Source organism: Brassica rapa, chromosome A03, assembly GCF_000309985.2.
Source record: "Brassica rapa cultivar Chiifu-401-42 chromosome A03, CAAS_Brap_v3.01, whole genome shotgun sequence".
Classification (NCBI taxonomy): Eukaryota; Viridiplantae; Streptophyta; class Magnoliopsida; order Brassicales; family Brassicaceae; genus Brassica; species Brassica rapa.
Genome location: NC_024797.2, coordinates 14288406 through 14316001, shown reverse-complemented (window position 1 = coordinate 14316001; position 27596 = coordinate 14288406). Strand labels below are relative to the sequence as shown.

Here is a 27596-nt window from a genome sequence, read left to right as displayed (position 1 = left end):
TTCCTTGGCTCGTTGTTTAGATAGAGCAGAACTTCTTCTCCGAGTTCCTCAGCTAATAAGATGTAGTCTTCGAGATAAGCTGGTGTACGAGTTTGTCTCTCTGATCTTCTAAGACACTGCGACTGATCTTCGCTACAAACAGCTTCACTTGTGCTCTGTTTTAAACCAGAGCTTATCGTTTCAGATTCCTCTGTTTCTTCTCCACTTGTGATTGCCTTAGGAGCCAAGCTTGCTTCACCATTATCTCCAAACACGCTGTCTGTAACAACAAAGCTCCCACCGCTTTCCTTTTCTGTCTCTTCTTTATTCCAGTTCCAACTTTTGAAAACGACATCTCGACTCACAATAATTCTTCGTGTGTTTGGATCAAACAGACGATATGCTTTTGATCCAGGTTCCGTACCAAGATGCACCAACATTCGTGACCGATCATCAAGTTTCTTCAAGTGTACTCCCTCTATCTTTGCGTACCCTACGCATCCAAAAACTCGTATGTGGCTTATGTTCGGTCGTTTTCCACGCAACATCTCATAAGGAGTCTTATCACTCAAGGCTCTTGTTGCTACTCGGTTAATGAGGTAAGTAGCGTGTCTTATGGCTTCTCCCCAAAGACAATTTGGCATTGACATGTGCTTGAGAAGACTTCTTGCCATCTCCATTAATGTCCGATTCCTTCTCTCGACCACGCCATTCTGCTGTGGCGTGTAAGGCGCAGTAAGATGTCTCCTTATCCCTGCTCCTTCGCAATAACCATCAAACTCGTGGCTTACAAACTCTCCCCCTCTGTCTGTTCTGAAGGTTTGTATTTTCTCTCCTATCTCCTTTTCAACTATGATTCTTAACTTCTTGAATTTGCTAAAAGCCTCACTTTTCTCCTTTAGCAACATTGACCACATATACCTTGTGTGATCATCAATAACAACAAAGATGTATCGGTTACCAGCTTGTGTCATCGGTGATATGGGACCGCAAAGATCCCCATGAAGTAACTCCAGCGCCTTTGTAGCTCGGTATGAGGTAGATTTTGGAAAAGCTTGTCTTGCTTGTTTCCCAAGTAAACAAGAACCACACACTTTCTTCTCTATAAAACCCTTAGATATACCTTCAACGAGTTCCTTCTGCATCATGTTCCGGATAGTCTCTGTATTTATATGCCCCAATCTCTCATGCCATCTACTTGACTCGTCTTCTGCCTTTGAGTAGAGACAGGTTCCTCCTTTTATACCCATACGCACCTTGTATAGTCTATTTGTCGACCTTTTAGCTGTAACTAATAGCTTCCCGGTTTGATCATGCATTGTTAATAACTCTCCACGAAGTCTTATGTCGCAACCAGCTTCTGTTGCTTGCCCCAAACTGATGATGTTACTTTTTAGTTCCGGAATGAAGTAAACATCGGTCATCCTTCTCGAATCTCCATTCATATCAGTGAATGAGATTGTGCCTTTGCCTTTGATATCTATACGAGAGTCATCTCCAAAACGTACCTTTCCAGAGATCGTATCATCGAGCTTTGAAAAATACCTTAGATCTCCAGTCATGTGATTCGATGCTCCGTTGTCAAGATACCAAATGTTTTCTCCTCGACTATTGCTTTCGTACTTTTCGGGCAGCACCTTCTTCTCGTTTAGGAACACTATCTCATGCATCATGAGCTCGTCGGCTTCCTGTGTCTCTGCATTATCAACTTCTTGAGCTTCCTGCAACTTCAATAAGAGCTCCGGGCATTGGGCCACAAAGTGACCAAGCTTATCACATCGATAGCAAGTAATGTGAGATGCGTCTCTGTTTTCCCCTCTTCCTCCGCCTCCATTATAGTTTCTTCCTCCGTTATAACGACCACGACCTCTTCCTCTTCCAAAGAAGCGTCCTCCACGACCTCTGCCCCTATATGGGTCATTGTACTCACGATTTCCTCCATCGGAATATGTTCGAGAAGAGTGGTCTCCTTGGGGTCTAGCAGATTGACTAGTTTGTCCTTCATTACTTGCGTATAATAGCTTTCCTTTATCATCTTCTTCTTGGTTCTCTTCGCTGATCCGTTCTTCATATGCCTTTAGGCGTCCAAGAATATCTTCAAAGCTTGTTGTGTTAAGATCAAGCACTTGTTCTAGTGAGGCAACAATCTGTATAAACTTCTTTCGCGGAAGGCTTGAAAGAAATTTCTTAACAATCTTTGCTTCTTCGATTGTTGATCCTAGAGCAGCGGACTTTGATGCTAACTCAGACAACTTTCCACCGAAATCATCAATACTCTCTGTTTCTTTCATTCTTAAACGATCAAAATCAGACATTAGTGTTTGAAGCCTAGCTTCCTTCACACGCTCCGCTCCTACGTGCCTTGTCTTAATAGCATCCCATGCTTGTTTTGCCAAGTCGAACTCTCCGACTTGCATTATAAGGCTTTCCGGTATTGATTGGAATAGCAGAGCCAGCGCTAAGTTGTTCTTCTCGGTGTCAGGAGCTTCTGTCTCCACTGCTTCCCAAGCTTTATGCACCTTAAGAAGTATCTTCATCCTTACGGCCCATACCGTGTAATTCGTCGTAGTAAGCATCGGACATTGTATTGAAGACGTTCCTCCTCCTTTAGGTTTTTCTACTGCCGCAACTATATCTCCCATGATTGAATTGAATAGCTCTGATACCAAATCTAGTATCCAAGTCACACGATCACCAATGTATGTAACACAATATATAAGAACTCTTCTTATTAATCTTTGAGGAAACTCTCTCAAAACCTCAAGCTCTCAACTCACACAACTAGATCATCTCATGATCTCTCATATATATATATCTCTCTATTTCCTAAACTCATTAGGACTTATTAATTATAAGTTTCCTAATCTCTTATAGATAAACCTAACACAAATAGGAAACTTATAACTTAAGCTATCTTCAAGCTTACCCAACATATACAATCACATAATGACAAGTTCTATGAATTTTCTCAAGAATCAATGCCTCATTTTTTAAAGTAGAAGTGACAATTAGAGATCCCTTTTTGGTTTGGTATGGTTTAGTTTGGCTTATTAGACCTCCATTAATATGTAGCAAGTGTAGTTTGTTTCAGATGAATATCAGAATATGTTACATAAACAAAAGTTGTATGATTCATAACTAGTAACTGTACAATGTTTCACACCAAGAATGCAGCACAAAGCAACTTCTACGAGCTTATCATTGATCAATTTACATGAAAAGGGACTCTTGTTGGCTGCATAATCATCTTAATTCTTCTTCCTAAATGAGAGACGATCTTTTTTTTTTTAATTATCTCTTTCTAAAAAAGTCAAAAAGCTCTTCGTCTCTTCACACAACTAGTCCTCCTAGGTCCTACCATCATTATCCTCTCCGGATACCAATTTTTTTAAGATTGTTCTTGTTTCGTTCGTTGAAGCTTCTAGATTTAATAACTTGCTAACACAAAATCTATATGTGTTCTATATTGGAATTGTTTTTATCGATTTTTTTTTAGTTATTCATACAACAAAACTCGCTTGAAATAGAAAAATTCAAAAATCCTATTAAAACATAATAATTTCTTAGAAGGGACCGGAAGTCCAGGGCAGAGTGTCTGAATAGAGGCACATAAAGCATAAAACATGTACTTGGGGTCGTACAGATATATATATATTTAAAGGACCAATAATAACATAAAATTTACATTAGTTCTACTGGTAAGAGCGCCGGGATGCGCGCATAAAGAGTGCAGAGTTTGAATTACTAGACCGTATTTTCAGCCATTTTTTCTAAATTTTGAAGATAATGGACCAATTTTTTTTTTTTTGCTTATGGGCCAAAATTTTTCTAGCCCGGTCCTATCCACAACCGACGATGATCTCCTGGCTTGGGATTGATTGTTTAATCATCCACATGCGGCTTCTTTTTTAAATGTAAGCGGCTTAGATGACGTCTGTTCCCAAAAGCTTGTGAATGTGATGATAAGCAAAAATGCGGTTGAGCTCCGCAACACCTTCAAGTTCAAGAATCACTTCACAATCAAAGAGCTAAGGATGGTGGTACAGTGGAATTTACTTATTGAACCTTGAATCTTGAATTTGGAGTTTTGGGTTCTTTTGTTGGGGTTTTGATTTGATCATTATTATACATTTTCATCTGTTTATTAGGCTTTATCAGTCAAACAATATGAATTTATTTTCATGGACTGTAGTTTTTAACAAAAACAAATTATTCATAATCGCTAATAATAGTAATTAAGAAGAAAATATAGCATATTGAATGATGGGAGGCCTCGAATGATTTTTTCAATGGCAATTTTTCCATTAAAAAAAACTATATACTCCAACGGTAATTTATTTGGTAAAATATATGTTGTTGTTTTGTGATTAACTGGATCTTGAGTGTATGTCGAAAGTCTTCATGGAATTAGGTGCCATGCATCGTGTTCGGTTCTTCTGAATGGAGATATACACATGTTGGTTGTCGCTATTGGAGAGGTCAAAGTTTCTTTTGATTTCCGCCTGAGGAAAGATTGTTTATCGTTCAGTTGCGAGTATCAGCCTTTAGAATTGAATTTCAGCCCAACCATGAAACAGCATTCTCCAGAATCAATCACGGACTTCAATATGAATTTCTCATCTTTCCAGAAAGCCCGAAATTAGGAGAATTGGCCAAGAAAAAAACAAGATGCAATCAATTTTCCAAAATCGGTCAAACCGACATCAGTTTGGGAAAGTTGCCAACCACTTCCATTTAGTTCGAACCAAACCTTTCTATGGGATCCAGGAGATCATTTCAACCAACTAGAAGACATCCAAGACGTCCTTAGCTGCGACAGCACACAGGAGATCCGACGGATCTTCATTTACACCAACCTTCCATATTTGGATGCGTTTATACTATTTCCTTGCAAGGAAAGACTTCAACAAGAATATGGAAGGAACAACTGCCATATTCTCCATCAGATCATTTCAGGAGCATATCAAGGAGACTTCTAAACCGTGGCTACATCCATAAGTTGTCCAGATACAAAGGCTCCACAAGTTTCCTTTTGGCTCAAGAGCAAATCAAGCCTAACGGCTATATTCCATGGAGTCATCAAAGCTTTGATTTCCTTTCTTTTATTTCGAGTTTATTTGTTTCCTTTAGTCAATTTTAGACTGTAAGAAAGTCCTAAGGTAGAACTTATATAAGCTCAATTAGTTTGTCTTTGTAGATCACCCTTGAACTTTTATGAATGAAAATCTAGTTTTCTAGTTTTCTTAAAACTATTCAGTCTTTAGAGTGTGTGAAAAGCAGCTCCAGAGCATAAGTCTCTTGATTTATCAAGGCTACTGTCATAGAGTCTTGTGGCGTCCTCAGTCCACCCATCCTTCCATCCTTTTCGTTTGCCAAGCTTGAGAGTGATACACATCCAGCAAGCAAAGCACCATCTCGATCTTCTGATCAAGCTGAGAGTGACACACTTCCATCAGCCTGATTCCATCCTATCCTTTGTTTATTTCTCTTGTTTTATTATCGTTATCATCATCATATTTTTCATACTCATATTTGCTTCTGTTTGCATCTTAAAAACTCATAAAAATCTATTCTCTTTGTTTGTTTGCAATCTTCAGGGTTTTGAATCATCGAAACTAGATCCTAGCAATCGGTTCCAAAAGTTGTTAACATATATTAAACAAAATTCGATTTAAAAAACTCTCAACTTGTGAAAATGTTAGTTTTCAAAATCTCTGAGTTTTAAACCGACTTTAGCCAAATCGAAGCAGCCTTAACCCGTTGAGTGTCTACTCTCAGCAGACGGACACCGAAGTGGTCGTAACTAATCTCAGAGAGAATATGCTAAACTCATCACTATTGATGTATTTGTTGAGGAAAGAAGAAAAAAAGGAAATTCTTTCTCGAGTATTTTTTTTTTTTTTATTAAATCACAAGAAGAAGAAAATAAATGACTTCTTACAAAACACATATTTAAACAGGTACATACGGTGCAAACAAGAAGCAAAACAAACAAGGATTAGGCAACGAGTATCCCAATCCACTTAGGGAAATAGGGGAAATTGAAATAGAAACTGAAACAAAAGCGCTCCCATAATCGGTGCTCGAGAGCCCACAGTGGTTGGTCACAGAATGTTGCACCCAGCGTCCTCCCTCCTCATCTGCTCTTCCATATTCCTACGCATTTGCTTGTTCATCTGATTTAAATGTTCCTGCATTTCCCTTTTTTTTTCACGGTTGCTCTGCTCCAGCGATTTTTCTCTTTGCTCAAAGAGCTGCTGCTGCGATTTCTCTTTCAGCTCAAAGAGCTTCTCCTGTGCTTCTGCAGCCATTTTGATTTGTTTCTCCATCTGAAAATACAAAAAAAAAAGTTGATGTAGCAGTTATCTATGTAGGTAATTTTAGACCTATTGTCTCTGTTTTGTTCTGCTTCCAGTTCTGTTACTAATGTTGGATTATGTTAGCCTTAGTCTCTTCACTAATAATTCAAATCTTTAATCAATTTCCTAGGAGTGATTATCAAACTGTGAACCGTGGTACACTTTTCCAACGATGTTGACCACAAAGCAACCAGGATGGTTCACAGCTATGCATCTGGGTCGGGTCCTAACGCTGCAGGTTGGAGACCTCAGATTATAAGACCAACTCACCAGTACACAATGGCTAAACAGCTGGCTAATATAGAAGGATTACAGAACCAGACGTTTGTTCCAAGGCCTTTATTTGGTCCAGCTCAGACCTATTTCGTTCAACAACCTCATCTCAATGCAATAGCCTTTTCCAGGTACCGTTATTATCCTTACATGAGACCTGAGGCTAATCATTTGTTCAAGAGTGATCAGATGTTTTACTCTGACATCACCAAGTGGACAGCCAAGATCCTTTGTGTTACTGCATGACCAGTTCCTAGAGCCATCACTCTGTTTTGTTATTCTTGTTCCACAAGTTTTCACTAGTTTGATTCTTCTGATGAATCCCTTTGGTATCCTATGTCACCAACAATAAGTTCTAAGATTTCTAGTTGGGTTCTCTCGAAGAATGTGTGCTACTGATCTTAAAACAAAAGAATCAGTTCCAAAAAATGGCTCAAAGAAGAAGATTTCACTAAGAAGAATCAATTTTGATGCATTGCAGTCACAATCTGAATTATAGCGAAAGAAGAACAAGTTCGTAGCATTCACAAAAAAAAAGTGTAACAAATCTTCAAAATTAGGTTGAACAGGTTTGACCTAAATTAAACTCTATCAGAAACAATGAATGGTAAGTTCCCTTTCATCTTCTGTTTGAAGTGCTTCAAGCTTCACCACTGCTGCTTCTATCTCCAACTTCTTCCTTGGAGGCAAGGAAGACGTTTTGATCATCATCTTATCTACCACCGTCCCTTGTTTGATCAAACACGACGCAAAGGCAAACTCTTCCTCTGAACCGCTGAAGTTATTCATCCACACAGTTTTCACACGGAATTTGGCACTGGGGAAGGCATCTTTGTTAATATTATCCTTCCAAAACTTCTTATGCCAAGACTCACTGTTTTCTTCTGTGGTAGTAGCATCGTTGTAATCCTGCTGCACAACATACCAAATAACGTTCCATTAAAGCAAATTTAGACTTGGTAGTCAAGGCACTGGTGTCTTCTTCAACTTTAAAGCAAGCAAACAAGCATGAATCAATGTACATATATATACATACCTTAAAAATGATCTCAAGCCCCATCATTTTACGAGTCCACAGACGTAGGACTTGTCGTAATCTCTCCACTTGTGTCTGATTCCTTAAATCTACACTCACCGACATGGATGCAGCCATAATTGCAACCGATCTAAAAAACGGACGAGGTATGTTGTTCATAAATTCTTCATGCACAATGCTGTTTTCCTCCTGAATAAAAACTATGTCAAACTCAAATACCTTAACAATGTACATATATTCAACTTACTTAGTCTAAACTCATACCTGTGATATGTTGTAGCTCATGTGAGGCACAAACCTCCCTGGAGCCCAAAAGTTCCTATCAAATTGGAGTTTGGGGGACCGGAGGAAAAATCCATCCCTCCCAAAAGAAGCATCTTCGATGATGAGAATATCTAGACTGGTAGCTGACACTTGGATACCATCAATGTAATGCATAGCCTGCACATGCAAAACTTTCAATGTGTTGTTCTCAATCTTCAAAGGAATCCCACTTTTGTTGTCGACGCAAACGATGTCTAGTACAAGCACCTCCAGAGAGGGGCAAGATGTGAGTACCCGGTTAAAGACTCCAACCTCGGGGGCAGTGATTAATACAAGTTTGAGGGTCTTAAGATTCGAGCAGTTTATCAAAGGATGTGAGCTTCTGAGAATGTATGAACTTAGAGAGAGTGACGTAAGGCTCGGGTGAGAGAAGGAGTTTGTGGGAATGTCAAAGATTTTATTTGTTGGATTCCGACAAAGAAAATCGTTGGTAAGTGTAAGAACCTTTGTGTGTTTCACGCAAGTCACTGATTGGATCCAAGTATTAAGAATTCCAGTTACACCGTGGTATGGGAAGTGATTGATTACACAACTCTCTAGATGTCCACGGTGATTGTTTATAACCTGAAACCATTAAAAACATGTAAGATACTGAAAAGCAGAAAAAAACTGATTAGAAAAAAGGAAAGGCAACCTTAGTAATCAATATATCAACTCGATTCAAACTATCACGCAGCTCTGTGGAATTGATAATTCGTGGAATGTTGAAGACAAGATGAGACAATTGCTTCCAAACATGTTCCCATCGTTTCGAAACAACACTCGTCCTTATGGCTTCTTCTGTGGAAAGTCTTGATAATATCAAGAGCAATACATCATTCGGGAGTTTGCTGATATTATCAACATCTTTCACCTGATCAGATGATAACAATAGACGAAGTAATTGGTTAGAATACTTTTGATGTTTGCAGTTTTAATTTCATTATGCGTAATTAAACCCATACATGTTTTTTTTTCTATTAAAATCGAAGAAAACGATATCACTCAAACATGTCGAGAAAATTTGCTAATCCAATCAAATATTACCTGCGCAGATGATGATCTCTCCATATGTGAATATTCACAGTTTTGAAGCCTGTAGCTTTTACTTGTTTCAAAACCTAAGATTCTCAGACGACAGAAAACAAAAAGAAATTTATTTGTTTCGTACAACTTTTTCTCCTTTTATTTCAACTAGGGGTTGGCCCGCCCTACGGGCGGGTGAATTTACATTAAAACTATTTTATATTAAAATAATTAATTATATAAAATATTTAAAATTTTAATTTATACTGAAAATAATAAATGAAATCTGTTTTTATTCTAAAACTTTATTGTAAATTTAATTAAGTTTTGTTGGTTTGAGATGAAAAGACCACTAACAATTTTTCTTTCTAGAAAACACAAAATTATTAAATTTAAAATTAAGGAAAATGTAATACTTCATATTTTTCTATTTTATTTCCATTTTGAATTTGATATAGTTGAATAAAATCAAAAGTAATAAAACTAATATTTTTTTATTTCTAAGAGTATCAGATTTTAATATTATTATAAAAATTAATTTTTCATAATAATAAAATATTAATCCACCTCCAAGCTAAATCAAATTAAAAATCAAATTTAATGTGATAAAATTATAAAAATTTTATATTCTAAAGTAACATATAAATAGTTTAAATAATTTCGTAAATAATAATTAGTATATATTATGTAACAATGAATGATTTTTTATATTATATGTTTGTTTCAGTTTATGATAAATTTTCAATTTATAATTGAATTTTCTTTAATTTTGGTGTTTTACTAATTATGTTTTGTAAAATATTTTGGCATTTGTTGAACTTAAAAAAAATATTTGTTGGAAATTTCGCTCGTGCTATTTGAAAATATTTTTATAAGTTAATAGTGTTATAAATTAATATAAGCATTACATTTCTAACAAAATTTTACTTGAGTTTCATATCCTATCATACAAAATAATTTAAATGTAGTGTAATCATTAATAATCTGAAAATTAAAATGAACCAAACTGCATATAAATGTTTTCTGAAAATTAGTTTTCTTTTCAAAAAATAAAATTTAAAGAAGTAACTAAACTTTTTTATTTGTTTTAGTGTTGGCTATATTGAATGAAAATATATATTTCCTATCTAATCAAACATCTCATTTTCAGTTTCCACTTAGTAACAACGATAACATCGAAAAACTTATATATATAATTTAATAATTAAATGGTACAAAACAACATAATAACTTTATATTTCATCCCAAAACAATCAAAGAATATGTCATCAAACAAACAATTATGCACATCAAAACTGGAGAGCTTCTGTTTTGAAACTTACAATGATTTTTCAATGATTTCTGGAGGTTCATCATTTTGTTTCTTACTAATTTTTTAAAGCATGAACTTCGTGATAAAAATGAAAATCTGTAAATTTCTTTTTTTTTTATTGTCATTGCTCGAATTTGATGAAAGGTGCGACCATTAGCATCTGTAAAATCTGTAAAAATAAAGTGTGATGTTTAGTGTAACCATTAGCAGCGCATTGAGTCTCTGGAATCAAGGGTATCAGAGATGTTTAATTTTTTAAAAAAAAATTGGCATGATGACTTAAACAGTTTCGAGTTGGAACTTTACTTTAGTGGGTTGATCTCAGTTTTTGTTATGACCTATGGATAATACGATGAGGAGACGGAATATTAGTGTATGTGTGACAGGATCAGACGGGGTTGAATAATCTTTTTTTTAGCTGTTTTGAATATTCTTAACCTCTGTAACCAGCCAGTAGTTCGATGACCAACAATTTAAAAGCATAAGCAAAAATAGAATTCTTGGAGTAGACATAATTTATTTAAGTTAATAAAATGCACTTACGGCGGGGCATAATAGCTGAGGACACACACACATTCGATTCTTGAAATTGAAAATAACATGATAAAGATAACGATATGCTTTGAAAACACAGAGCAAAGTATCTCACAACTCACTTTTCTCAGTTCCGGAATATATTTTTCAGAAAATGAAAATGAAACAGCTTGTAGGAGTAACAATATATTAGTCTATGTAACCAGTTCTACGGTTCAAAATTGTTTAAAAAGAAAGATGCAGAATTCATAGAGAAAAATAAATAAACGTATAAGTTAAAACACTGAGGAAAATAGCTCAAAGTGATACTTATTCGGTTTATGAAACAATTTAAAAACTGGTTAAAAAAGCAGTTGTGAGATTGAGCGACCTTGTATCTACTCCAATAATCTGAAGCTTAACCATGGTGTGGCTTCTTCGCAGAGTGCGCACACACTTCCTCGACGGACTCCGCAGAAGACATGTCAGATGAAACAGGGATGTCACTTGGTTCAGTAACAGTTCCTGAGAGGCTTTCCACCATCACATGGTTACTGGGTCTGTTGCTGTTGTCATGAATACCTCTTTCAACACTTTGAGAAGGGTCTGTTGTTACAGCTCCAGCTCCTGGAATATCATGGCCAGGGTTGTTATCACCTCCCTGTGGAGGAGTCAAGTAAATGATTAAGCAGAAGTTTTCGTAAAGAGTTTAACAACATGAAGGGAATAGTTTGGTATGACCCCTGAAAGCGGAGGTTGGCCATAATTCGCTGAGTATTTTTGTGTTTCTTCATAGAAAGTGGAAGTAAAATCCATAAACTTACCAAAATATCTGGAATAAAACATATGGAATTATGGGCCTGTATGAGATGATTATCAATAATTAAGAAGATGGGAACGATGTGAATAAAACAAACCAGGCAACTCGGAATTGGTATTAGCTAATGACATCAACTCCTCATAACCTTGGGGATGAATTTTCTGCTCTCAGGGACCTCTTCGAATAGGAGCAAAACATGGGCGTCCGCAAATCTGAAGCTTTGCTTGCTCCTAGTACCATCAAGAATCATTTTTTTCTTTTACAGGTGCCAAATTAATAATCAAAACAGACTTTAAGCGCATTTACTTTTCCATCAACCAGTATCAGATCAACTCCCATTAGTTCTCCACTTTTCTTCACATTCCAAGCTTTCCCAGAATCGAAGGAGCCCAACTTACATACACTTGTTTTAAAATGAATTCAATCAGACGTTCACTATACTGCAAATAACATTTCTCTGGATTATTAAAAACTGTGAGGATGATGCTTAAGGGATATAGCCTTACCAATAACTCGGCCGCGGAGTGATAGTCGGAAAGTCCTTCCAACGGATAGAAAGCGAGGAAGAGGTGAGAGGCGCTCTGGTGATCCTTGGCCTTCATTCAAACATACTCTTCTGCTGGCATCTGAGCAATAAGACGCTTCTGTGCTGATAATACCGAGACACGATCATGGAAACTCGAAACTATATTCTAAACTTTGCATATCAGAATGGGTTTTCTATGCTAAATAGATCTCACCATTGCATCATCTCTTTTATTCTTCATAAAAGACTTGAGAGAAATTTTGAATGCGTCTGCAAATGGAATTACAGTGAGATCCATCATCTGTTACACTCTTTCTACATTTCAGAGTTCAACCAAAATCTTAATAAAAAGATAAGTATTACCTTGAAATCATCAGTTATACAAAAGCCTCGGTGATTCCAGATTGAATCTTATGTGGTCTTCACCATCAGAATCATCGTTGGACCCTTCTTTCTCATCGATTTCGTCAAATTCCGGCGGCATGTTAGCATCAGAGAAGATCTTATGAATGGTTACCACTTGTGGCTTCATCGATTCATCTTCTTCGTCATCGTCGTTGGGTTTGTAGTTTTACGATCTCTTCTGCTCTCTTCTTAGAAATCTTCTGGTAATCTGAATCATGTCAACTGACAAAGATATCATATTTGAGTGAATGGATTGCTTTGACGATATGTGGTGAGGGCTGTACTTTCCGCAGATTTATAGTGGTGGTGTTATGGATCTTTGAAACGGACGGAGAACAAATCTATAGTGATTGATTCTGGAAATTGAAAGAATGATTTAAGATAATGCGTTAAGTCGAGAGATTAATAACAGAGATTGATGAAGAAAGTAGAAGAAGATTTGAAACCGTGACGATTTGGTGACGCAGACGACGAGGTAGGTTAAATGACGTGGCTGAATGATTGGTTGTGAATATTTTAGCTGACGTGGACAGCTTAGAATTGCTTCAATTTAGTAGCTTTTATATAGTGGGATGTCTTGGGCCAAATCATAATAAGGCCCAAATAAGACAGCCGACTACGACCTCTTTAAAGTAATACGTTGGAACGGAAGTTCTCTTACACCGACACGCGCGACATGAACAAGAAGGCCCGTGACTGTCTGATTGATGTCCATTTGACCAAGTGCCTATAATACAAAGTGGGTACTGTAATAAAAAGAAGCTTTAAGAAGACTGGGAAGACTATCTATTTTCCCTGGTAACTATCATTTAACACTATAACTCAAACACCTTGTAAAAAACATTTTTTTTTTGTTTTCGAATTAATTTAACATTCAATTCAAAAAAATAAAACTATGACCTAGTGGCTAATGCTAGATGTTAATTAGACTAAGTCTGAAGTTGAATAAGTCTAGCTAGCTTTTAGGAAGTTGTTTATGTTTTGTAGTTGAGTAGTTGTGTAATGGCCTACTCTTATCTTATTTCCTACTTTCTCCGTTTAGTTGCTTTACTTGTTGTCAAGCTTCTATAAAAGCTTGTGTACTCTTCTTTGTGAAATACAACGCATTATCAGACTATATTTCCTTTATCTCGTATCAGAGCGAAACAAAACGTGAGTGTTTGAGAGGAAAAACATCACAAAGAAGATGACAGGCGCTGGAAGCTTTTCGACACCCGCTGTTCCTAAATTTGATGGAGACTACGATCACTGGAGTTTGATCATGGAGAATCTTCTCCGATCCAGGGAATACTGGAGTATTATCGATCCAGGATTGAAGATCTGAGAAGAATTGAAGCGCCGAGCCCTGTGCAACAACAATCCCTCACTCAATGAAGCAAAACTCAAAGAACTACCTCTTTCAGTCAATCGACAAGACCACGCTGAAGACAATAACCCAAAAGGAGACGGCCAACCAGCTGTGGGACTCAATGAAGGTTAAACACCAAGGGACTGCTAGGGTGAAGCGAGCTCAATTGCAGAGGCTGAGGAAAACCTTTGAGACACTGGAGATAAAGATTGGTGAGAAGGTATGTGGATACTTTGCTAGAGTTATGGAGACAACCAATGATATGAGAAACTGTAAAGAGATCATTGAAGATGTCAAGGTTGTTGAGAAGGTACTCCAGAGCCTCACAGAAAAACTTCAACTTTGTGATATGTTCAATTGAGGAATCCAAGGACATTGATCGTCTCTCGGTGGATGAACTGCAGGCGTCTCTACAGATTCATGAGGGCAAAGTGACTGAGCAACGAAGTGAAGAACAGGTTCTTCAAGTGGATAATGAGCCAAGGTATGGTAGAGGAAGATGAAAATGGAATCCTCAGAGAGGAGGAAGCAGTTATCGTGGACGAGGAAGAGGTCGATCATTTGTGAATCGATCAGCCATCAACTGCTTTAGATGTCGTTACCAGTTTGAGTGCACTAGCCTGGAGAAGAAAGCAAACTATGTGGAGTTTGACGAGGAAGAAGAGTTACTCTTAATGGCACACGCTGATTTGAGTAATGCTGAGGGCAAAGGGGTTTGGTTTCTAGACTCTGGATGCTCTAACCACATGACAGGAGAGAAGTCATGGTTCTACGAACTGGATGAAGGGTTCAAACACTCGGTTCGGTTGGGAAATGGTGCAAAAATGATGGTACAAGGAAAAGGAAACGTCAGGTTCGAAGTAGAAGAGATAACTCAAAATGGTAATTGACGTATACTATGTGTCGAACCTGACCAATAACCTGCTGAGCATTGGACAGTTGCAGGAGAAGCATCTGACAATCCTGATTAAGAACAATGTGTGCAAGATCTTCAATCAACAGAAAGGTCTGATTGTAGAAACACACATGACCATGAATCGTAAGTTCTTAGTGTATACTAAGAAGAAACCAGCACTTGGAAATTGTCTCACAGTGGAAGAAAAAGATTTGAGACAATACGTTGAAGCTGAAGGTCTCTCTCACACCGACAATCGCGACATGGACGAGAAGACGCGTTACAGATGTTCATTATTTGACCAGCGCGTGTTACATGAAATGGGTAATGTAAAAAGGGAAGCTTTAAGGGGACTAGATTTAGAGTGAACTTTCAGTCTTTCATAGAGGTAAGTATTGAAACTGAATCCATCTAATGCTATTCAAAAGGACAAGAGAGAACTCTTCCTTGACCAATAAGTCAATAACATATGACTTTGCAGTTATCAAAATCAATGTGAGTTTGTTGTTGCAATGTCAAGAATCTGTTTTCTTACGACGGCTTAGGCTAAGGTTGCTGCTGATCTTGACACTGGTGAGAAGATTGAGAAGACTTCCATGGCGTGGAAGAGGCTAAGGCTAACCCAATCCAACATTAATAACAGAACAAGAAGCAGAGCAAAACAGATACAATAGGCTTAAACCTGTTCTTCAAGAGGCATGACATTTGAGCGCCAGAGCTATTTGGAGGAATAAGTAAGACGATGGTTCTGACACATGCAAACGATGTGATGCCACGTTCCTATAGAGATGATGGCTGAACGATTTATAATTCAATTGTATGTGCTTAGGCTCGGCTAAAACACTCATGAATATTGATCTGGCTCCATATTCATAAGACTCTTATAATAAAAAGAAAAGAAAAAAAAAAAGGCTAGAAGTTGTCCTCGTAACTGAATCATTATTACAAGAAAGAGTATTTTATTTGGATTATTATGAAGACCGCAATGATGCATGCATATATACTCTTTTTTTTTTTGGGCAACGATGCATGCATATATACAAGAACTGAAAAATGTTGGAAGAGACTATACTTAAACAGAATCTTTCATGATGCTTTACAATGGGCCCCGCGTAACAAACATCTGTGACGTGGAACAGTTGCATTTAACTTCTATATATTTATTATCAGCCAAGCGAGAGAGAGAGAGATCTATCTTATTGCTTTCTCTAACAAAGAAGTCAAAAAAGCTAATAGAAGTTATCGGTTTATTTCTCTTCCACTCGACATCGACAACGACTCCACACTTTCTCTTATCCATGGAAGGCAAGATTTTCAATGGAGGTGCTGTGGGTATTCTCGAAGAACTGATAGAAAGTGCAGAGGAAGAAGTGCTTTTGGCTTCTTGCCGCTTGATTAAGGTATGGTTTGTTTTTTTTTTGTTTCTTGGATTCTAAGAAGGGTTTGATTCCACCAAATTTTTTCTTTCTTCAGCTATATCCTGAGTTAGAGCACTGTGTCGGCCTAGAAACAATCATGGGCTGCCTTCCTTTTGAGAAGTTTGTTGAAGCTTGCAAAGACCCTCAAGACGAAACCAACGAGATGAGAGCCAAGACGCTTTACAAGATTTGGAACAGACAGACTGCATCTTCATCTACAGGGTTTCCATACGATGTGCAGCAGCTTTTGATCGTGAAATCAAACTATGGTGATCATCTCTACGAAACCATCCTTAAAGGTTTCCGCGAGGCTAGAGTTGCTTTGAAGATAGGGTACTATGTAAAACCTTGGAACTTGGAGGCAAGTAGAGAAGCAAGTCTACAAGAAACTGTGGATAAAGTTCGGACCATCGCTCATCGGAGGAGGAGAAACGTTATTAGCAGGGATGATTGAATCCGTTCTTGAATCTTGGCTTTCGTGTAGGGTTTTCTTGTTTTTATGTGTTTTGGACTGTGCCCTTCTGGTGCCTTTGTTGGGCCTTTTGTTTATCTTGGCCTGATTTGATCAATGACATTCGGTTTTATCAGATTTGAATATATTTCTTGGATTACAGATTATGAACGAACCACTCTCTTTTTATTACTCTTTGACGAAAACGGCGAAGTAACATTTTAACGAAAGAAACTCAGACTGAGAAACTCAACCCAAGAAGCAGAGCAAAACAGATACAATAGGCTTAAACGTGTTCTTCAAGAGGCAAAGGCATCATCACTTGAGACATTAGAGAGCCAGAGATATTTGGAGGAATAAGACGACGGTGTTGATGATTTATTTGAGGCTATGGTGCTGACGCTGCTGCATTGGGAGAAGCTTGGCGGTGAATCATATCTGTGGGGAAGTCAAGATGTTGTCTCTGCTGCATGTGTCGAGGATCCATGGCGTGGAAGAGACTAAGGCTAACCTAATCCAACATTAATAACAGAACAAGAAGCAGAGCAAAACAGAGACGATAGGTCTAAACCTGTTCTTCAAGGATATTTGGAGGAATAAGTAAGACGATGGTTCTGGTCACATGCAAACGATTTAAAGCCACGTTACATCGTTTGATCACTATGTTGCATCTGATTAAGACTTGGAGCACCAGAACAGAGCAAAAAACAGAGACAAGCGTAAACTCTAGTCACTTGTGGTTGTTGATCATCACAAAGTATAAAGTTTTGCCATTGTCAATCTTCTTAAGTATTCTTTTGAGTGAATTGGGTCAAAACCCATAAAAAATTCAATAATTAGCAATCTACCCAAACTAAAAATTATGTGGGCTTCAGTAGAAACAAATTGACAAAAATGACCTTCTTTCGTTAGGATAGACGTTAGTGTAGGCGACAACATAAATAAGAGGGGGTTTAAATATAATTGGGGAATGAGTAATGATTAGCCCAGGGTTTATTCCCCACCCCAAGTTACGTGAAGTTGCCTATTAAAAAATTGACAAATGAAGGCCTTGGAAAATCTGACACAAACGGATGCATGCAAAAAAGAGAGTCATAGCAAAAGATCTTCGTCAACATGCAAAAAATTGTATGGGAGAGAGAGAAAGTTCATGTCTGGGGTTTGTCTATAAATTGAAGCAACCGGTGAGCTCTCATCAATAAAAACTCACTGAAAGTACAAACAGAAGGTGAAGGTATTTATTCCCAACAATGGAATACACAAGTAATAAAGAGGAGAAAGCCATCATTGACAACGTTTTGTATGTGCACATACCTAAAATACGCCCAGCCTAAAATTATATGATGGGTTCCAGCCCAAATCCATCTTATCATCTGATTTGGCCTCATTGCCAACTAATTATAGCTTGGACCTAATGTATAAGAGGGCGTTTTCTATATGTAGAATTCGTAGCCAGCTAAAAGAGGGAATTACATGGTTTTGCAAATATTAGCATGCTTGGAGTTCTGGTCATATTATATATGTTTGTAGCTAGCTAAAAGAATGTGATGTTAACATTTTTTAGCCGGCTAAAAAGGATGGCTTTTTGGTATTTTTGCCAGGATAAGGTTTCCCTTATAGTATATGAATTTGTAGCCGGCTAAAAATTTGCGATGTTATCGATTTTAGCCTGCTAATAAAAGGGCCAGCTAAAAATTTCCCTTATAGTATAAGGTTTCCCTTATAGTATATGAGTTTGTAGCCGGCTAAAATTTTTTGGTCTCGTGTTAATATGGATGATGTAAATATAATTTGTGTAGCCGGCTAACATTATATATATGATATCTGGCTGGAATTTTATGATTGCCTATATAGAATCAGAGCATGTAGTCCAGGACTAACAAAATATGTGCGAAACTATTAAATGGAAAGCTAAGCGGATAAGTGGCCTGCTACTAGAGTAATAATGATGCTAAAGTTAGTAAACCCAAAAGCAAGAATGAATTTGGACTATGTAATGAACAACACCAACGGCTAACCATAACTTCTCACCACATTGTCATTCCCTGGTACATGAGTGGCTTCTTCAGCATCAAGATCATCAGCCAACATTTTAACGGGGCCCTGGACAAAAACTACAAAAGTTTCCTAAACTCCTCATCATCACAACCAAACCCATTTCCTTTATTGCCTCCACCAAACCCACCTCCGCCGCTGAAAAGCCCTCCGGCAGCGGTGCTAAAGGAACAGTCCACAGAACGGAGCCGCTTCGGTACAAGTTAAGCTCTTTCTTGAGCTCATCAGCTTCCTCTTGCCGTCGCCGCTGCTCTCCAAGCAAAGCTCCAATCTCTTTCTCATAATCATCCCCAAATGAGGAATCTCTAAGCATCGGCCTTTTTCCCAGTTCAGAAATCATTACCTCCTAAAAATCAATTATTAGAGTATTTGTTCATACGCTAAATCCATTAAAAATTTTTAAAGATCAGACCTTTATACCTCAAAATACAATAATACGCACAAGAAAATGAGAAGAATATGGAAATAAGATGGGAGATAGAAAGAAGATCGAGATTCGAAGATTTTGGCAAATGAAAAGGTTTCAAAAATGACAAACCATCTTTGTCTGACATAAAGATGTCGTAAGGAAATGGGTTACAATATATAAATATCTAAAAGAGGGGATTTTGATTACATGCAACCAGTAACTTAATCAAAATATGTATTAAGGGTAAAATGGTCATGAAAGTTTCGACAGAAACATTGGAAATGGTGAATGTGTATATACCTAATTAAGCTAAAGTGTGTGTGTGTAGAGTGCAAATACTCTTCTTTTATTTCACTGTTTGGGCCGAATACGAATAAGGCCCAAATAAGGTACCCACTAATCAAAGAAGTCTCATCCTTCTTCTTTTAAGTATCACGTTCTCTTTTCAAATCTGCCATCGTCTCTGTCTCCCTTTTAAAGCTCTGCCATCGTCTCTGTTTAAAACTCTGTTCAAGAATGGATCATGATCAAGAAGCGGTACCAGAGGTGGAGAAAGCAGTCATTGTGGAACAAAATGCTGATGAAAGACGTGGTTACGTGATCACGCTCCAGGGTGATGATGAAGAAGCGGTACCAGAGGTGGAGAAACGTGTAATCATAGAAGAGGATGTTGCTGGCAGGCGTTCTTACTTGATCACACTTGAAGACAAACTGGATCAAGAACAAGAAAAACTACTATTGGCATCATGTTCTCTAGTTAAGGTAAGTGTTGATCATGCAACGCTTTAGATTTATCCGATAGATTTATCCTATTACGGTAATGATGATGATGACCAATGTATATTTGCTAGATTTACCCATCCCTTGATGATGATGAGTATGCTGGCATTGAAAGAAGCATGGGGTGGATGGATTTTCAGAAGTTCTATCACAATTGCTTGAGTCACAAGGAATCTGAAGAAGAAACTGAAGAGGAAACTCTCGCTAGAGCCCACCAACTAAGAAATCTCTGGATTGGTAAGATGATCTCAGCCTATGATGTGCCAGAAGAGGAACGTGGAGATGTACCGTTTAAACCCTACAACGTCGATGATCTAGAGGCGGTAAAAGAAACATTCGGAGAAGATCTATATCGTACAATACGTAAAGCTTTCCGCGAGGTACGTGTGGCGTTCAAGACTGGGGTTGACTACAAGCCATGGAACAGAGGAGAGGGAAGAGAAGCGACGCTAAATGAACTCTTGGACGCGCTTCCGAAGGTAGCTCGACCGCCTACTCATCGCCGTCGTTAAGTTTACCGGCGATGTTCTTGAATTTCGAGTCTTAGGGTTCTTTTATTTTGGACTGGGCTTTCATTGCCTTTTGTTCGGCCTTTACTTTTTTTTTATGGTTTGATTTGATACCAAAGCCGAACACAATTTGGTACGGTTTCGGTTTAGGTTTAAATAGTCAGGTTTATAAACCAACCATCGTTTGTTTGTAACAAGGGCCTCACTTTAATCTGATATTAGAAACAGAGAGACTAATTCAAGATTCACAAAGGAAAACAAACTTCAAACCTAACAAATCATTGTAGATTCAAAGGCAAGCACATTGTTCAATTCACATGAAAATGGCCTCTTATGGGGGAAAACGTCAAAAATCATGAATTTACCAAAATTATCCAAAAACCTCATCTCACAAACACACCGTTTCGGTTCCTTCCGGGTTCGGTTCGAATCGTATTATAAACAATGTTCGAAATCGCCCAAAATACTTTTAAAAACTTAAAAAATGACAAAAAAATATTTAAAACATTCACAAATCTAATTAAAAACTAGTTCAACTAACTGAACTAACTAAAAAGTATTCAAATATAAATTAACATTAAAAATACCCTAAAACATCTAAATTATCTTACTTAACATATATAAAAATAGTAACATATTTAACTAATTTTAAATATTTTTTGAATCCTATTTTAGATTTCGGTTCGGATTGTAACCAAACACTAAAGTACCAAACCCTTAAATGCCATTGGAATATTTTTGTATATCAGTTCGGATTGGATTTCATTATTTTTGGTTCGTGTTAAGGTAGGTAGAGACTTCAGTTTGGGGTAAAAACGTCGGGCCTATGCATGGGGGTGAAAAAATATTGGATTCATCCTGAGAATAATCTGATATTCTTTTGGATAATGCAATGGATGATGCTGATATTGGTTTGGTGGAGAGAGCAATTTTTGTCTGTTCTTCTTGGAGCCCATTTATTACTCCTTTTTTGTTCATCTTGGGTTCTTGTAATGTCCATTTGGTTGTTTCACTGTCCTAGTTCAACTATTGCTCAATAATGACAGTTTTGAACCCTTGATCCTGTAATAAACTCAGCAACAAAAAGAAAAACAGATTCTCTCATATGATGCAAATCCTTTCAGTAACTAACAAAGTACAGATACGTTTGGTTCAAATTAACAAGTACATTGTTTCATATGAACACAGTTGCACGCACTGGAAAGAATGCAAACACAAAGCAAATAATTATATTTTTTTAAGTACACACAGGTTCAAAGAATCAAGTAAACACACACTTTTATACTAGAGGAGGTCTTCAACAAACAGGGATAATCTAGAATTCACAAAAGAAAGGAAAAAAAAAACAAGCTCCCCACCAATCAAATCATCTGAGATTGGAAGCAAGCATACTGATCTTTCCCTTGACCCAATTTACATGAAATAAGCCTCTTAATAGTTGCAGAATAAGCTTCCTCAGGATTATGACTCATTCAATGTCTTTGCTTTACTCCCCTTGGTTGTTTCTGAGAACTGAACATCTCTTGGTTCCGCGAATTCACAGAGATCATCTAGATAAAATGTTTCTTTACAGTTCACTAGTCTACGCTAGGCTCCCCTGAACCATGACGCTCTCTTCTGATCATATCTAGAAGATCTTGCACTACTTCAGACATCAATGGTCTAAACTCTGGTTCAGACTGTCACACAAAAAAAACACCATTCTGGTCAAGCAAAACACAATCACACTCATCTAACAACAGTTTCTCACAATAGTTCAATATCTGCTCTTTACCTGAACACACCGGGAAATTATATCAGCAAAGTGTGACAATGACTTTGCAGGGTATTGTCTGTTAAGAGATGGATCAACCATTTTGCCCAATGCATCGATATCATGAAGCTGAGGGATTGCCCACCTCACCAAGAACTGCTCTCCTCTTGTCCGGTCCCTATAAACCAACTCACATGAATACACATATACCCCCAAAGAAACAAACAAAAAATACCCTTCAATAGCATACAAGGGAGAAAATCTTCAAAATAGCATTCACTAAAAGGTGAAAATAAATGTGTTTATATATTAGAGTTTAAGGTTTTGTGATTAGAATTTAGGGTTTAAAATTTAGAGGATGGATTAGGTTTTAGGATTTAGGGTAATCAAGTGTTTTTATTGATTAATAAGTGCTATTTTTATTTTCTCTTGAAGTGCTATTTTTTTTTGTGATATAAACTGAAAAGACGCTATTTATGAGATTTACCCCCCAAAAAAACTAAGTGAAGAACCCATACCTGTCGTAGGACATTCTACCAGTTAAGAGTTCTAACATGACAACACCAAAACTGTATACATCACTTTGCCATGTATAGACTCCTGAGTCAAACTCTGGAGCTCCATAACCGTAAGCCGCAAGCAACTGTCCTGACAACTGATTCATACAATAAAACAGTTGGTTTTAGATCTTCAAGAAACTACAATAGCTCATTGGGTTTAGCTACTTTACCTGACTCACAGAGCCTGATGATATCAATGGTGCCAAACCACAATCCGAGACAAGAACACTCAGATCATCATCAAGTAGAACATTGGCTGATTTGAAGTTTCTGTGTATGATTGGTGGCTCACACACCTCATGCAAGTACCTTAACATCATTAACCAAAAAGTCAGAAACTTACTTTTACTTTTCTGAAGTAATAATAAAAACATGGAAACTTACTCAAGGGCTCTAGCAGCTCCAAGTGCCATTCTGACACGTGTACTCCACGAGAGTTTCTTCTTGAACTCATCGTCCGAATGCAAACCGTCTTGCAACGTACCGTTGCTGCAGTACTCGTAGATCAATAGTCTTTGATCATGCTCAGCGCAGTAACCAACAAGCTCAACGATGTTGGCGTGGCGTATCATATCTATATCGTTCACTAGCTCGATGAACTCGTGATCCTGTTGCTGCTCAGAAGCTCTCTTGTCCAGCTTCTTGACAGCCAAGAGCTTCCCATTGGGAAGACGAGCCCTGTAAACGCTCCCGAGCATCCCTGAGCCGAGGAGATTCTCCTGAGAGAAGCTCTCTGTGTATTGCTGAAGAGATGCGATTGAATAGTGCTTCACGGAAGTAACATGTAAGCGTGTTTTAGGGGAAGGCTTCTTAAAGGGTCTCTCCGGAGACTTGATTGGCATCACAATGACCTTCTCAGCTAGAGGAGGAGGTGGTGGCGGCGGTGGAGGAGGAGGCGGTGGTGGCATTAACATTGAAAAGTCAATATCTTGACTCTCCTGTCTTGTTATAGGAGGCGGCGGTGGAGGAGGAGGTCTTTGCAATCGCTCAAGGTCATGAAAAACCTTTGGCTCTTGTCCAGCTTTGGTGAAGGGTACTGTTTCATTAGGACAATGATATTAGGAAATTTAATGTCCAACAAAACATTGCATAATCTCAAAATCTTTTTACCTTTCTCAGACCGAACAGGTGGTGGCAGTACAGGAGGCATGTTCTCCAGAGGATTCTCTCTGTGTACTCTGTCAGCACCAACTTGATGCCGTTTAGAGACTCTTCTTCGTCTTGCACATTTTGGCAAGAGCAAGAGTAATGCTAAAACAAGGATTATGAAGAGGATGACGCCGCCGAATGATATGAGGACTATCCGTTTAGTATGTGAAGAGCTGGATTCCTCTGAAGGAGAAGGTCCATCAGAAGCTTTCCCTCGGTTTCTTTCAGGTGCAGGAGGTGGTGGAACTCCAAAGAATGGTCGCCTAGGAGGAGAAGGTTTTGTTGGAGATATAGTTGGAGACAATGATGGTGCAACAACTGTGGTGGAGTTGAACATGTTTCCTTCCTTTCTGCATTGCCAAGTTTAAGCATAAACAAAAGCAATTGAAAGAGAGAAAAAACATGAATGTTTAGAGAGTACTTACAGGAATGTCTGAATGTTTAGTAGTTTCTCCGGTATGGCTCCAGAGAAGAGGTTATTCTCTACATTTCTGTTTCCAAGAAACACATTAAACAACAAAGACTTCTGAAAAGGATTGTTGTGAGAGAAAGAAACATTACAAGTCATTAAGAGGAAGGTCTTGAAGAACGTCTAGAGTTCCTGAGAGCTGATTGTTCTGAACATGTCTGAAAAACTCAGATATATCAGCTTTGGTGAAGAACTAAACAAAGAGAGACAGAAAATGAAAAATAAAAGACCAAAACTTACAATGTTGTAAGAGCTAACAAACTCCCCATTGAAGGAGGCAACATGCCGCTTAGATTGTTAGCTGATATATCTCTGCACAAAGATATTAGATCACTACAACAACCCATAGAAACAGTAACTGTTCACAAAACCATTTATAAAAAAAAAAAAGAAGCGTACAGATTAATCAGGCTAACAAGGTTTTGAAACACATCAGGTAGCTCTCCTGAGAGATTATTATTATTCAAAAATCTGAAAAAGAATAGTATTAATTAGAAATGTCCAGACAGATATTGGGGAAGTAATAAGAGAACTTACATGTCACTCAGAGAACTTAGTGTTCCTAAAGATTCAGGGATGGTTCCGGTGAACTGATTAGATGAAAGAGAACTGCCAATAGGTAAAGAAACTGTTACAAATCAACATTATAAATACATACAAAATTGGTATATAACATGTTGTATACATACAATTGTTGCAATGTAACCGGCAAACTAGATGGTATGCTTCCACCAATCTGATTGTTGCTGAAGTCTCTGTGAGAGAGAGAGAGAGCAAAGTAAACATACAAAACGTTACAAGAGATATAATCTAAAATGGCTTGTCAGTATTGTCACATGTGTGGGAAAATGCTTACATTGTCCTGATAGAATGAAGCCTAACTAAGTTGGTGTCACCAAGCTCTCCTCCCAAATTGGCGTCATTTAAGGTTCTGTAACCATTAAAAAAAAACATAATTAACATAAAGAAATAAATGATAGTTGTTTAGTCTCTGTGAAAATAACTTACATGCTTATTATATCTGAGCCATTGCAGAGAATGCCTTGCCAAGATTCACCACATGGGTCTCCAGCAGCAGCAATCCAACCAGGGAGAACAGGTGAACCAAGTGCAGCGAACAGGCCGTTCACCGCAGCAACTGTTTCAAAAAAATTACAACAATGCTGGTTAGTTCTCAAGCAATATATACAGATCTCACTTGGGGATATTATAATTCAAATCTACTAAGACCAAACATAAAAGTAAATCTAGAAGTGGTTACCATCATCAGGATTAGTAGCAGCAAAGGAGAAGGAAGGATACAAAATCAGCAGAGACAAGAGCAGAGGAAGGCAGTAGAGCTTAGATCTCTTCATTGTTCCAAGTCAGGATGAAGTAAACCAAACATTAATGGAGCAAGACGATGTCTAGGGATCTGTAAACAAGCAGCCATCAAAGAAACATCAAGAAAGCGACAAGATCCATAACCAATCGAAGGAGAAGTTAACCAATCTCGAGAAGAGAAGATAAAGTGAAACTTACTGGAAAAGCAGAGGAATCGTCATCAACGAATGGTTGGTGTGTTAAACTAAAAGTGGGAAAGTCTTCTTTTTTTTCTTTTTCTTTTATTACTAAACCCAATCCAGAAAAAAATGCAAACTTTTTTTTTTTTGTTACTGAAACAACCAGGAAACTCACTCTGTGCAAAGGGTTTAATTTTTATAATGAATTAAAATTGACCAATGATACTGTTGCTTGAGATCAGTACAACATACATCCATTAAACATAATTAATCAAATGAAAACTCAATTGATTAATCAATGATTTAACGCCATGATGTGTACAACTGTAATCAAGTTGCATTCTTGGTCTTTTTTTTGTTAAAGATTCCAAATCCGACCAGCGACTTGTTTCAAACATGTCCAATTTTTAGGACAGTAACAGAGAATAATTGGTTTTTTGTTAGTGTGACCGGTATGCTGAACGACACGCGCTTTGTCGAGGCGCGTGGATGGAGAATAGAATGGGGTGGTGAAAAGTGGAAACGGTGAAAAAGACAAAAGTGGCCGCAAGGAAGAAAAGGTTAAGTTGGAATTGGATTCTCACAACTGTTTTCCTGCTGGCGAGTGTCTCACGTGCCAGTCACTATCATATCAGATGACGTCACTCACTTCCTACACTACCTGTGCTGCTGTGCAGCATCTCGCTGTTTATCTGGTGATGTAAACTAGATGAGAAGTGGTAAACTAGATGAAGTTATCTTGTGCTCCCGGGTGAACACACCAAACCGAATATAACAAGCAAGATCAAATCGTTACAACTAACAACCAGAGTCGTGTTAAGGATTTTTGGCGCAATAGACCAAAAAAAATCTATATTATTTATTAAATTGTTACAATAAATAATTAAATATGATTAGTTTTGTAAAATAAGTCTTGAAAGAAAAATTTGTCAAAAATGTTTTAATAGTTTTTGTATGTCTATTTTGATAAATAAAACTGCAACATTACACTAGATATGTAGTATAAATTATATATCATAATGTTTAATTTATAACTTTTAGAATGAATAATATATAGACTAAGAGAAAATAATCCCAATGATATCAATATGGATTTGGGTTTAGACTGTATGTTTTTTATTACAATGTCAATTTTATATAAAAAAACAATAAGAGACAAGGATTGAATAAAAGATGAAAATATTCTAGTATTTTTTTTTTATAATTCGTATTTGTTTTTTAAATGGATATTACTGCAATTAACCGATTCTTAACTTTAAATTGTGATTATAACAAACAAGTTCTAAGAAGAACAGTAGTAAATAAGGTTCAAATTAAAACAACTTTTCAAAATGTTTTTATCAGTTGATCATATAGAATATTATTTTGGAATTATGCCTTTTAAATTAATTATAAAAACAATATGCCCTAAGCCAATGTTTAAAATTTTTGGTAGTTGTCACGACTCACGACTCTGGTCACAATAGAAAACAGTTTCCTCCTTTTACTTTGATCGGAACCTTCCCCAAGACTGCTGCCTCGGTGGCCACCATGGCGAATAATACATTTCCTTCTTAAACGTACCTAAAGTGACTGATAGCAACTGGTCCTATGGTCTAGTGGTCAGGACATTGGACTCTGAATCCAGTAACCCGAGTTCAAATCTCGGTAGGACCTTCTTTTTTTTTCCTTTACTTTAGGCGTCTGCAAACCGGTTTTAATTTGAGCCGATCGGTTTATCTTAATCGAAATCTCAAACTCCGGTTC

The 27596-nt window shown here is 37.4% G+C and overlaps 4 protein-coding genes, 2 long non-coding RNA genes and 1 other non-coding gene across 11 annotated transcripts; 3 read left to right on the top strand and 4 right to left on the bottom strand.

Annotated features, from left to right (window-relative positions):
• Positions 1–7076: 7076 nt before the first annotated feature.
• LOC103858705 (F-box protein At1g80960) lies at positions 7077–9572 on the bottom strand. 2 transcript variants are annotated; one of them, XM_009136108.3, is made up of 5 exons: positions 8998–9572; positions 8606–8824; positions 7912–8535; positions 7648–7836; positions 7077–7523 (listed from the first exon to the last, which is right to left on the bottom strand). In XM_009136108.3, exons 1-5 carry the CDS (start codon positions 9019–9021, stop codon positions 7203–7205), a joined length of 1377 nt encoding a protein of 458 aa, XP_009134356.1. In that variant the 5' UTR covers positions 9022–9572; the 3' UTR covers positions 7077–7202. The 2 variants fall into 2 exon arrangements, with proteins under 2 accessions (XP_009134356.1, XP_009134357.1); XM_009136109.3 differs by having other exon boundaries at positions 7077–7520.
• A 150-nt stretch (positions 9573–9722) lies between these two features.
• Positions 9723–11846, bottom strand: LOC117132374. The gene is made up of 2 exons (XR_004455950.1): positions 11719–11846; positions 9723–11633 (listed from the first exon to the last, which is right to left on the bottom strand). It is a non-coding gene; the product is annotated as an uncharacterized LOC117132374 (long non-coding RNA).
• A 1331-nt stretch (positions 11847–13177) lies between these two features.
• Positions 13178–16802, top strand: LOC103858703. 2 transcript variants are annotated; one of them, XR_004455942.1, is made up of 3 exons: positions 13178–15183; positions 15277–16195; positions 16269–16510. XR_004455942.1 is itself a non-coding variant. In XM_009136104.3 (2 exons), the coding sequence occupies exons 1-2, from the start codon at positions 15884–15886 to the stop codon at positions 16665–16667; spliced, it is 711 nt and encodes a 236-aa protein (XP_009134352.2). In that variant the 5' UTR covers positions 13654–15883; the 3' UTR covers positions 16668–16802. The 2 variants fall into 2 exon arrangements, 1 of the variants encoding a protein (XP_009134352.2); XM_009136104.3 differs by having other exon boundaries at positions 13654–16195; positions 16269–16802.
• A 1716-nt stretch (positions 16803–18518) lies between these two features.
• On the bottom strand, positions 18519–19250 carry LOC103858700. The gene is made up of 2 exons (XR_631153.2): positions 19140–19250; positions 18519–19065 (listed from the first exon to the last, which is right to left on the bottom strand). It is a non-coding gene; the product is annotated as an uncharacterized LOC103858700 (long non-coding RNA).
• Positions 19251–19581: 331 nt separating this feature from the next.
• Positions 19582–21763, top strand: LOC103858701. Its single transcript, XM_009136103.3, has 2 exons — positions 19582–19890; positions 19980–21763. The coding sequence occupies exons 1-2, from the start codon at positions 19645–19647 to the stop codon at positions 20418–20420; spliced, it is 687 nt and encodes a 228-aa protein (XP_009134351.1). The 5' UTR covers positions 19582–19644; the 3' UTR covers positions 20421–21763.
• Positions 21625–26127, bottom strand: LOC103858699 (protein STRUBBELIG-RECEPTOR FAMILY 3). Of its 3 annotated transcripts, XM_009136102.3 has the most exons (16): positions 25870–26127; positions 25610–25762; positions 25357–25486; positions 25205–25279; positions 25038–25103; positions 24886–24957; positions 24748–24819; positions 24589–24660; positions 24441–24506; positions 24305–24370; positions 23841–24229; positions 23115–23766; positions 22901–23039; positions 22689–22825; positions 22192–22348; positions 21625–22096 (listed from the first exon to the last, which is right to left on the bottom strand). In XM_009136102.3, the coding sequence occupies exons 2-16, from the start codon at positions 25701–25703 to the stop codon at positions 21995–21997; spliced, it is 2289 nt and encodes a 762-aa protein (XP_009134350.1). In that variant the 5' UTR covers positions 25704–25762; positions 25870–26127; the 3' UTR covers positions 21625–21994. The 3 variants fall into 3 exon arrangements, with proteins under 3 accessions (XP_009134350.1, XP_033142032.1, XP_018513453.1); XM_033286141.1 differs by lacking the exon at positions 24748–24819; XM_018657937.2 differs by lacking the exon at positions 25870–26127 and having other exon boundaries at positions 25610–25862.
• A 1307-nt stretch (positions 26128–27434) lies between these two features.
• TRNAQ-CUG lies at positions 27435–27506 on the top strand. Its single transcript has one exon. It is a non-coding gene; the product is annotated as a tRNA-Gln (tRNA).
• The last annotated feature ends 90 nt before the right edge of the window (positions 27507–27596 follow it).

What these genes read in the sequence shown, in the direction of transcription:
- LOC103858701 (XM_009136103.3), top strand. Translation starts at nt 19,645, where the DNA reads ATGGATCATGATCAAGAAGCGGTACCAGAGGTGGAGAAAGCAGTCATT. An exon ending in CATCATGTTCTCTAGTTAAG is followed by an intron (nt 19,891 to 19,979) that starts GTAAGTGTTGAT and finishes TATATTTGCTAG; the next exon opens with ATTTACCCATCCCTTGATGA.
- LOC103858699 (XM_009136102.3), bottom strand. Translation starts at nt 25,703, where the DNA reads ATGAAGAGATCTAAGCTCTACTGCCTTCCTCTGCTCTTGTCTCTGCTG. An exon ending in CTTCATTCTATCAGGACAAT is followed by an intron (nt 25,104 to 25,204) that starts GTAAGCATTTTC and finishes TCTCTCTCACAG; the next exon opens with AGACTTCAGCAACAATCAGA. An exon ending in GGTAGAATGTCCTACGACAG is followed by an intron (nt 22,349 to 22,688) that starts GTATGGGTTCTT and finishes GTTGGTTTATAG; the next exon opens with GGACCGGACAAGAGGAGAGC.
- LOC103858705 (XM_009136108.3), bottom strand. Translation starts at nt 9,021, where the DNA reads ATGGAGAGATCATCATCTGCGCAG. An exon ending in AGAGATCATCATCTGCGCAG is followed by an intron (nt 8,825 to 8,997) that starts GTAATATTTGAT and finishes TCATCTGATCAG; the next exon opens with GTGAAAGATGTTGATAATAT. An exon ending in TGAGCTACAACATATCACAG is followed by an intron (nt 7,837 to 7,911) that starts GTATGAGTTTAG and finishes GTTTTTATTCAG; the next exon opens with GAGGAAAACAGCATTGTGCA.
- LOC103858703 (XM_009136104.3), top strand. Translation starts at nt 15,884, where the DNA reads ATGATGCTTTACAATGGGCCCCGCGTAACAAACATCTGTGACGTGGAA. An exon ending in CTTCTTGCCGCTTGATTAAG is followed by an intron (nt 16,196 to 16,268) that starts GTATGGTTTGTT and finishes TTCTTTCTTCAG; the next exon opens with CTATATCCTGAGTTAGAGCA.